This window comes from Carcharhinus amblyrhynchos, unplaced genomic scaffold (genome assembly GCF_965287045.1).
Source record: "Carcharhinus amblyrhynchos unplaced genomic scaffold, sCarAmb.v2.hapA scaffold_937, whole genome shotgun sequence".
NCBI lineage: Eukaryota > Metazoa > Chordata > Chondrichthyes > Carcharhiniformes > Carcharhinidae > Carcharhinus > Carcharhinus amblyrhynchos.
This window is the reverse complement of record NW_027650677.1, coordinates 41,058-52,258: the sequence shown is the minus strand read 5'-3', so window position 1 is coordinate 52,258 and position 11,201 is coordinate 41,058. Positions and strand designations below refer to the sequence as shown.

Sequence of the window (11,201 nt, the reverse complement as noted above, 5' to 3'; positions counted from 1 at the left end):
GTTTAAGCACACACTAACGACATGAAGCACTAGGCCAATCTTGAACATTCATGAGTTCACTGAATACCTGACTCCCCCCGACCCCCCACCCTCCCAGAGGGACACCCTGGAAAACTCCTCTTCCTTGTCCCAAGCTGGGGATCGGATCCGTGTCCCCGGTGCTACGAGGCCGCAGTGCTAACCACTGTGCCCTGTGTAAAAACTATGGGACACGGCCTCCGTCCCACCCCACCCCACCCAAAGGGTCCTCTTCGGGGTGTGGAGGGGAGATAGAAAGAGCTCCCCGTACCTGATGAGGAACTGGATGATGGTGAAGGGAGACGGGTTGGATCGAGTTGTCACCACAAAGTAGAGGGTGTTCTGCCGGAGATGAATAAACTGCAAACCCTGATGATGCTGCGGGGAAAAGTTCAATAAAAATCAACTCAGATAGAGAGCAACACGGGAAAGGGGGGGGGGGAAAGGGGTGCGGGGGGGAAAGGGGTGCGGGGGGGGGGAAAGGGGTGCGGGGGGGGGAAAGGGGTGCGGGGGGGGGAAAGGGGTGCGGGGGGGGGGGAAAGGGGTGCGGGGGGGGGGGAAAGGGGTGCGGGGGGGGGGGGAAAGGGGTGCGGGGGGGGGGAAAGGGGTGCGGGGGGGGGGAAAGGGGTGCGGGGGGGGAAAGGGGTGCGGGGGGGGGAAAGGGGTGCGGGGGGGGAAAGGGGTGCGGGGGGGGGAAAGGGGTGCGGGGGGGGGGAAAGGGGTGCGGGGGGGGGAAAGGGGTGCGGGGGGGGGAAAGGGGTGCGGGGGGGGAAGGGGTGCGGGGGGGGGAAGGGGTGCGGGGGGGGAAAGGGGTGCGGGGGGGGAAAGGGGTGCGGGGGGGGGGAAAGGGGTGCGGGGGGGGGAAAGGGGTGCGGGGGGGGGGAAAGGGGTGCGGGGGGGGGAAAGGGGTGCGGGGGGGGAAAGGGGTGCGGGGGGGGAAAGGGGGTGCGGGGGGGGGGAAAGGGGTGCGGGGGGGGAAAGGGGTGCAGGGGGGGGAAAGGGGTGCGGGGGGGGAAAGGGGTGCGGGGGGGGAAAGGGGTGCGGGGGGGAAAGGGGTGCGGGGGGGGAAAGGGGTGCGGGGGGGGAAAGGGGTGCGGGGGGGGGGAAAGGGTGCGGGGGGGGAAAGGGGTGCGGGGGGGGGAGAGGGGGCGGGGGCGGAGACGGAGAGGGGGGAGGGGGGCGGAGAGGGCGAGGGGTGCGCGTGCGGGGGGGGGGGCGAGGGGTGCGCGTGCGGGGGGGCGAGGGGTGCGCGTGCGGGGGGGGGCGAGGGGTGCGCGTGCGGGGGGGGGGCGCGAGGGGTGCGCGTGCGGGGGGGGGCGAGGGGTGCGCGTGCGGGGGGGGGGCGAGGGGTGCGCGTGCGGGGGGGGCGAGGGGTGCGCGTGCGGGGGGGGGGGGCGGAGAGGGGTGCGCGTGCGGGGGGGGCGAGGGGTGCGCGTGCGGGGGGGGGCGAGGGGTGCGCGTGCGGGGGGGGCGAGGGGTGCGCGTGCGGGGGGGGCGAGGGGTGCGCGTGCGGGGGGGGGCGAGGGGTGCGCGTGCGGGGGGGGGGGGCGAGGGGTGCGGGTTGCAAGGGGGGCATGTGGGTTGCAGGTGTAGGGGGAGGGCGATGCGGGCACATGGGGCAGGCAGGGCGAGGGGGGGGGAGAGGGGGATGGCGGGGAGGGTCAGTGAGCACAGGTGTGGGGTTGGGTCTGTCGAACACTCGGACACAGAGCTCTGTGTGTGTGTGTGTGTGTGTGTGTGAGATATGAACGGTATACCGTGCTCACCATGACCACAGGGGCCTGAGCCTGGGGTAGAGCTCGAACCTTCTGGTAGAAAATATCAACAACATCCTTTGAATCTTCCCCACGAACTATCCATCCCAGAGTTAGGAAAACACTCAGCCTGGTCTGTGGCACGTGTGTGTGAGAGAGGAGGGAACAACACCTAAACACACACACACACACACACCCCCCAAAGACACACACCCAAACACACACACCCCCACCCCAAACACACACACACACCCCAAAGACACACACACACACCCCCAAACACACACACACCCCCACCCCAAACACACACACACCCCCACCCCAAACACACACACACCCCCACCCCAAACACACACACACACCCCAAAGACACACCCCCCCAAACACACACACCCCCAAAGACACACCTCCACCCCCACCCCCAAACACACACACACCCCCAAACACACACACACCCAAACACACACACACCCAAACACACACACACCCCCCCACCCCCAAACACACACACCCCCCCACCCCCAAACACACACACCCCCCCACCCCCAAACACACACACCCCCCCACCCCCAAACACACACACACCCCAAACACACACACACCCCCACACCCCCAAACACACACACACCCCCCAAACACACACCCACCCCCACACCCCCAAACACACACACACCCCAAACACACACACCCCCAAACACACACACACCCCCACCCCCAAACACACACACCCCCACACCCCCAAACACACACACCCCCAAACACACACCCACCCCCAAACACACACACGCACCAGCGCCCCCCCCCCAATTACACACACATATTCATATGGGCACCCCCCCTAATTATGTACACACACAGACGCTAATTACACCCTCTAATCTCACAGACACGCGGACACCCCCCAATCTCACTCACTCACGCACCCGCTGCACGGGCACCCCACAATCGCGCGCGCCGCCCGACCCCTAGATACACGCCCCCCAAAATACACACACACACACCCACACACACACCCCTACATCCACCCCCTCACTCTCCCCTCTGTCCAGCTCCTGGGCTGGAGGTTGGGGTTCTCTCCGGGCTGAAGGATACAGTCTTTGTAAAGGAGGTGGTCCCCACGGGGCGAGAGGATGAAAATCTGAGAGATCATCACCGTCCCTGAGAGACAGACACAGGGAGTGACACACACCCAGACACAGGGGGTGACAGAGACACAGACACAGTGTCCCCACCCCCTGGGGGTGAGATGCGGCCTCTCTCTCACTGACCCTGGGACTCTCTCTCCCACCTCCTCTTCCTCAGGCCCCTCCCCATCCTGCCACGCCCTCTCACACTCCATAGGCCAGACCGACCGTCACTCTTCATGGGCCCTCTTTCCATTGGACAAGACAACTGTCACTCTTCATCTTCCTTCTTTCCATTGGCCGGGCGCATAGTCACTCACTAATCCCCGCCCACCAGCACCCGCTATTCTATTGGCCAAAAGGAATGTCAATCACTAATCCCCCGCCCACCTTCCCCCGCTATCCCATTGGCCGGCCTGACAGTCACTCGCTAATCCCCGCCCACCGCCTCCCGCTATCCCATTGGCCAAACGGAACGTCAATAACCAAATCCTGCCCACCGACTATGCCATTGGCCGCGCCGCCTGCCACTCAGACTATACCATCCACTCGTCACCTGACCGAGCGAGGGGGGGGACCGCAGTCCCCCCCTTACCGGACTGAGAGAACGGTACATCTCCAATCCTACCCACCCTGTTGGTAGCTCCCAGTCCACCCCTGCCCTGAGGGTGGAGCAGGCCGGGAAGGTCACCTGACCCGGTTTTGGCGCCACTTTCAGAGGCAGCGGCGGGAAAATGGCGCCGAGAGACTATCAGAGTGAGAAGGGTGAGTGTTAGTGTGTATATACTATATATATGTATTATATATATATGTATAATATAATAAATATACATATAAATCATCATTAAAACTACCTCAGAGAGAGAGAGAGAGAGACTATCAGAGTGAGAAGGGTGAGTGTTAGTGTGTATATAGTATATATATGTATTATATATATATGTATAATATAATAAATATACATATAAATCATCATTAAAACTACCTCAGAGAGAGAGAGAGAGACTATCGGAGTGAGAAGGGTGAGTGTCATAGTGTATATATATAATATAATAAAATAATATAATAAATACAATTATAAATCATCATTATAACTACCCCAGTGAGATTATCAGAGTGAAAAGGGTGTGTTAGTGTATACATATAATATATACAATATAATAAATGTAATTATAAATCATATTATAACTATCCCAGTGAGAGAGATTATCAGAGTGAGAAGGGTGAGTGTTATAGTGTATACATATAATATATACAATATAATAAATATAATTATAAACCATCATTAAAACTACCCCAGTGAGAGAGACTATCAGAGTGAGAAGGGTGAGTGTTAGTGTGTACATATAATATATACAATATAGTAAATATAATTATAAATCATCATTAAAACTACCCCAGAGAGAGATTATCAGAGTGAGAAGGGTGAGTGTTAGTGTGTTATATAATATATATAATATAATAAATATAATTATAAATCATCATTAAAACTACCCCAGAGAGAGACTATCAGAGTGAGAAGGGTGAGTGTTAGTGTGTTATATAATATAAATAATATAATAAATATAATTATAAATCATCATTAAAACTACCCCAGAGAGAGACTATCAGAGTGAGAAGGGTGAGTGTTAATACAATATATAATATAATATAATATAAATATACACATAAATCATTAAAACTATATAAAACTATCCAGTGAGAGGGTAAGTGTGTTATATATAATATAAATATATAATATAAATATCATTAAAACTATCCCAGTGAGACTATTCCAGTGAGAGGTGTAAGGATATAGTGTATATATACATATAAATATATATGAATATCATTAAAACTATCCAGTGAGAGAGACTATTCCAGTGCGAAGGGTAAGGATATAGTAAATATATATATAAATATAAATATCACTAAAACTATTCCAGTGAGAGAGACTATTCCAGTGCGAAGGGTAAGGATATAGTAAATATATATATAAATATAAATATCACTAAAACGATCCCAGTGAGAGAGACTATTCCAGTGCGAAGGGTAAGGATATAGTATATATACATATAAATAAATATCATTAAAACTATTCCAGTGAGAGAGACTATTCAGTGAGAGGGGTAAGGATATAGTATATATACATATAAATATATATAAATGTAAATATCATTAAACTATTCCAGTGAGAGAGACTATTCCAGTGAGAGGGGTAAGGATATAGTATATATACATATAAATATGTATAAATACAAATATCATTAAAACTACCCCAGTGAGAGAGACTATTCCAGTGAGAAGGGGAAGGATATAGTATATATACATATAAATATATATAAATATCATTAAAACTATCCCAGTGAGAAGGGGTAAGGATATAGTATATATACATATAAATTTATATAAATATAAATATCATTAAAACTGTTCCAGTGAGAGGGGTAAGGATATAGTATATATACATATAAATATATATAAGTATCATTAAAAGTATCCCAGTGAGAGAGACTATTCCAATGAGAGAGACTATTCCAGTGAGAAGGGGTAAGGATATAGTATATATACATATAAATATAAATATCATTAAAATTATCCCAGTGAGAGAGACTATTCCAGTGAGAGGGTAAGGATATAGTGTATATACATATGAATATATATCAATGTAAATATCATTAAAACTATTCCAGTGAGAGGGGTAAGGATATAGTATGTATACATATAAATATATATAAATATCACTAAGACTATTGCAGTGAGAGGGGTAAGGATATAGTATATATACATATAAATATCATTAAAACTACCCCAGTGAGAGAGACTATTCCAGTGAGAGGGTAAGGATATAGTGTATATACATATGAATATATATAAATGTAAATATCATTAAAACTATTCCAGTGAGAGGGGTAAGGATATAGTATATATACATATAAATATATATAAATATCATTAAAAGTATCCCAGTGAGAGAGACTATTCCAATGAGAGAGACTATTCCAGTGAGAAGGGGTAAGGATATAGTATATATACATATAAGTATAAATATCATTAAAATTATCCCAGTGAGAGAGACTATTCCAGTGAGAGGGGTAAGGATATAGTGTATATACATATGAATATATATAAATGTAAATATCATTAAAATTATTCCAGTGAGAGGGTAAGGATATAGTATGTATACATATAAATATATATAAATATCACTAAAACTATTCCAGTGAGAGGGGTAAGGATATAGTATATATACATATAAATATCATTAAAACTACCCCAGTGAGAGAGACTATTCCAGTGAGAGGGTAAGGATATAGTATGTATACATATAAATATATATAAATATAAATATCACTAAAACTATTCCAGTGAGAGGGGTAAGGATATAGTGTATATATACATATAAATATCATTAAAACTACCCCAGTGAGAGAGACTATTCCAGTGAGAAGGTAAGGATATAGTATATATACATATAAATATATATAAATATAAATATCATTAAAACTATTCCAGTGAGAGGGTAAGGATATAGTATGTATACATATAAATACACATATCATTAAAACTATTCCAGTGAGAGGGGTAAGAGTTATAATTATAAATATTATAGATATAAATCATCAAAACTATATAAAACTATCCCAGTGAGAGGGCTGAGAGTTATAATTATAAATATACAGATATAAATCATCAAAACTATATAAAACTATCCCAGTGAGAGGGATAAGAGTTATAAATATTATACAGATATAACGGTGTTTCTTGATTTCAGAAGGCGTTTGGAAAGGTGCCACACAAGAGGTTATTACAGAAGGTCAGGGGGCATGGAGTTGGGGTAGGGTGTTAGCGTGGATAGGGGATTGGCTGTCAAATAGGAGGCAGAGAGTGGGGGTCAGTGGGTGCTATTCGGATTGGCGGTTGGTGACTAGTGAAGTGCCCCAGGGGTCGGTGCTGGGGCCTCAGCTGTTTACCATTTATATAGATGATCTGGAGGAGGGAACCAAGTGTATGGTGTCGAAATTTGCTGATGACGCCAAGATTGGTGGAACGGCAAATTGTGCGGAGGGTGTGGAGAGTCTGCAGAAGGATCTAGATAGGCTGGGTGAATGGGCCAGGAACTGGCAAATGGAATTTACTGTTGGCAAGTGTGAGGTGGTCCACTTTGGTAGGAATAATGGTAGGAAGGACTATTACTTACGTGGCGAAAAACTGCAGACGGTGCAGAGGGACCTCGGGGTCCTTGTGCATGAGTCGCAGAAACCCAGCCTGCAGGTGCAGCAGGTGGTCAGGAAGACGAATGGGATGCTGGCCTTCATAGCGAGGGGAATTGAATATAAAAGTAAGGAGGTCTTGCTGCAACTGGACAGGGCACTGGTGAGGCTGCAGCTGGACTACTGTGTGCAGTTTTGGTCGCCGCACTTACGCAAGGATATTTTGGCCTTGGAGGGAGTGCAGAGGAGGTTTGCTAGGCTGATACCGGAGTTGAGGGGGTGGAACTATGAGGAGAGGCTGAATAAACTAGGCTTGTACTCGTTAGAGTTTAGAAGAATGAGGGGAGATCACATTGAGGCATATAAGATGATGAATGGAATGGATAGGATAGAGGTGGAGAGGCTCTTCCCGCTCAGAAAGGACAGTAGGACTAGAGGGCACAGCCTCAAGATAAAGGGGGGGGGGGGGGCGGTTTAGAACGGAGTTGAAGAGGAACTTCTTCACTCAAAGGGTGGTGAATCTCTGGAATTCTCTGCCCGTTGAAGTGGTGGAGGCTGCCTCACTAAATATATTTAAGATGTGGGTTGATAGGTTTTTGATAGGCAAGGGGGTTAAGGGTTATGGGGAGAGGGCGGGAATGTGGAACTGAGACACGAGAGATAAGCCATGATCTTATTGAATGGCGGGGCAGGCTTGAGGGGCTAGATGGCCTACTCCTGCTCCTATTTCTTATGTAACTACAAAACGATCCCAGTGAGAGGGATAAGAGTTACAATTATAAATATTATACAGATATAAATCATCGAAACTAAATAAAACTATCCCAGTAAGAGGGGTAAGAGTTATAATTATAAATATTATACAGATATAAATCATCAAAACTATATAAAACGATCCCAGTGAGAGGTGTAAGAGTTATAAATATAAATATTATACAGATATAAATCATCAAAACTATATAAAACGATCCCAGTGAGAGGGGTAAGAGTTATAATTATAAATATTATACAGATATAAATCATCAAAACTATATAAAACGATCCCAGTGAGAGGTGTAAGAGTTATAATAAATCTTATACAGATATAAATCATTAAAACTACATAAAACGATCCCAGTGAGAGGGGTAAGAGTTATAAATATAAATATTATACAGATATAAATCATCGAAACTAAATAAAACGATCCCAGTGAGAGGGGTAAGAGTTATAATTATAAATATTATACAGATATAAATCATCAAAACTATATAAAACGATCCCAGTGAGAGGTGTGAGTTATAATAAATCTTATACAGATATAAATCATTAAAACTATATAAAACGATCCCAGTGAGAGGGGTAAAAGTTATAAATATAAATATTATACAGATATAAATCATCAAAACTATATAAAACGATCCCAGTGAGAGGGGTAAGAGTTATAATTATAAATATTATACAGATATAAATCATTAAAACTATATAAAACAATCCCAGTGAGAGGGGTAAGAGTTATAATTATAAATATTATGCAGATATAAATCATCAAAACGATATAAAACTATCCCAGTGAGACGGGTAAGAGTTATAATAAATATTATACAGATATAAATCATCAAAACTGTATAAAACTATCCTAGTGAGAGGGGTAAGAGTTGTAATTATAAATATTATACAGATATAAATCATCAAAACTTCACAGCTCCAGGGTCCTGGGTTCGATTCCCGGCTCGGGTCATTGTCTGTGTGGAGTTTGCACATTCTCCTTGTGTCTGAGAGACTGAGGGATAGTGAGATAAAGACTTATCAGAGTGATAGAGGTTAGTGTGACGTAGAGGTATGTACAGAGAGAGAGAAATAGGTGTGAGAGGCAAGAGAGTGATATAATGAATCTTTGCTACACCAAGATGATCTCTCTCTGTATAAATAAAATCTGAGTGTGTGATTGTTTTTATATATGTATTTATACAGAGCATAGAACATTACAGCGCAGTACAGGCCCTTCAGCCCTCGGTGTGGACCCGACCAGTGGAACCAATCTAATGACCCTCTAACCTAAACTATTCCAATCTTATCCATATGCCTATCCACTGACCATTTGAACACCCTTAAAGTTGGCGAGTCCACAACTGCTGCAGGCAGGGCATTCCATGACCTTACTACCCTCTGAGTAAAGAACCTACCTCTGACATCCGTCCTATAATTACCACCCCTTAATTTAGAGCTATGCCCCCTCGTGTTAGCCATCGCCATCCCAGGAAAAAGGCTCTCACCCTATCGGACCGTCTGATCATCTTGTCTGCCTCAATTAGGTCACCCCTCAACCTTCTTCTATCTAACAAAAACAACCTCGGCTTTTCCTCATAAGACCTTCCCACCATACCAGGCAACATCCTGGTAAACCTCCTCTGCACCCTTTCCAATGCCTCCACATCTTTCTTATAATGCGGCGACCAGAACTGTACGCGATACTCCAAGTGCGGCCGCACCAGAGTTTTGTACAGTTGCAACATGATCTCACGGCTCCGAAATTCAATCCCGCTATCAATAAAGGACAGGGATTGATGCTATCAGCGAGAGAGATGGGAGTGTGATAGAGAGAGACAGATCATTTGAGTGAGAAAGTCTCTGTGATGTATATTTCTGTAAAAAGTCTGACAACACCAGGTTTTAGTCCAACCGATTTATTTGATAATAGACTCACAAGCTTTCGAGGTTTCCATCTTTGTCAGGTGAATGGAGAGTTCTGGCCTCAGAGCATATAAAGCACAGACAGACTGTCTGGAGACAATACACATCTCTGTAACCTGTGATCAGTGCTCCTTCCACTCACATTGTCAGCCACTTCAGGTCTTGAACAGCAGGTTAGGTGTAAGGATTTGCATTCTAATCAGTAATCTCTAAACTGTCTGTGCTTTATATGCTCTGTCTGAGGCCAGAACTCTCCATTCACCTGACGAAGAGGCTAACCCCGAAAGCTTGTGAGTCTATTATCAAATAAATCGGTTGGACTAAAACCTGGTGTTGTCAGACTTTTTACTGTGTTTACGCCAGCCCAACGCCGGCATACCCACATCATATATATTTCTATCAGTGATGGGTGGCGGGGAAATGCCCCTTCCTCCCTCTTCCCGCCCACCCCAGCTCCTGTGTTTTGAGAGCATCTTGTGTTTCAGAAGTTTTAACTGTTCCTGAATTTCCTTCCAGAGAAATGCCGTAAGTTCCTGCAGGAATACTACACGGACAGTGACCTCGGAAAGAAGCATTTCAAATATGCAGAGCAGCTGGTAAGAAACTTCACTGGGAAACCTCACTGCCGCTCCCGCTCCTGAACTGGTGAACCTGTGATGGTCAGGGAGACAAAAATGTTTCCGTGAGCTTGCTGTGCTTCTGGCACCAATCGCCATGATTACGTTTCGAAAGTTCTTCCCTGCTTGAAACGCTCTGGGATGCGCTCAACCTGTGGAAGGTGCTTTGAAAACATCCTTCATAACTGGTAAAGTGGAGCGGGGTGAGAGGGGTTGCTGCTGCTGCTGCTGCTAATTAGGTGAATCGGTGTTAGTTGTTAACATGTGAGATTGGGAGGGGAGGACGGACCTGAAACCCAATTTACAAGAGGAACCAGACCTGCAGTTAGCAAGTGCGAGGTTATCACTTTAGCAGAAATAATAGTAGGAGGGATTACTATTTAAAAGGGCGAAAAGCTGCAGCGTGCTATGGTGCAGAGGGACCTGGGGGTCCTTGTGCATGAGTCACAAAAACCCCGTCTGCAGGTGCAGCAGGTGATCAAGAAGGCGAATGGGATGTTGGCCTTTATAGCGAGGGGGATAGAATATAAAACCAGGGGGGTCTTGCTGCAACTGTATAGGGCACTGGTGAGGCCGCAGCTGGAGTACTGTGTGCAGTTTTGGTCGCCGCACTTGCACAAAGATATTTTGGCCTTGGAGGGAGTGCAGAGGAGGTTCACTAGGCTGATACCGGAGATGAGGGGGTTGGCCTATGAAGAGAGACTAAATAGACTGGGTCTATACTCATTAGAGTTTAGAAGGATGAGGGGGGGATCTTATAGAGACGTATAAGATAATGAAGGGGATGGATAGGGTAGAGGTAGAGAGATTCTTCCCGCTCAGAAAGG

General features: G+C 46.5%; 1 protein-coding gene and 1 long non-coding RNA gene across 2 annotated transcripts in view; one reads left to right on the top strand and one right to left on the bottom strand.

Annotated features, from left to right (window-relative positions):
* Positions 1 to 285: 285 nt before the first annotated feature.
* LOC145340330 (uncharacterized) lies at positions 286 to 3,064 on the bottom strand. Its single transcript, XR_013886241.1, has 3 exons — positions 2,865 to 3,064; positions 1,785 to 1,870; positions 286 to 396 (listed from the first exon to the last, which is right to left on the bottom strand). It is a non-coding gene; the product is annotated as an uncharacterized LOC145340330 (long non-coding RNA).
* Positions 3,065 to 3,592: 528 nt separating this feature from the next.
* The window catches only part of mcm7 (minichromosome maintenance complex component 7), a gene marked incomplete at its 3' end in the record, with an annotated part of 47,911 nt that continues 40,302 nt past the window's right edge, over positions 3,593 to 11,201 (top strand). The window contains exons 1-2 of the mRNA XM_080184783.1: positions 3,593 to 3,661; positions 10,274 to 10,353. Coding sequence (XP_080040909.1) covers positions 3,631 to 3,661; positions 10,274 to 10,353 — 111 coding nt within the window. The remainder of the gene's footprint in view (positions 3,662 to 10,273; positions 10,354 to 11,201) is intronic.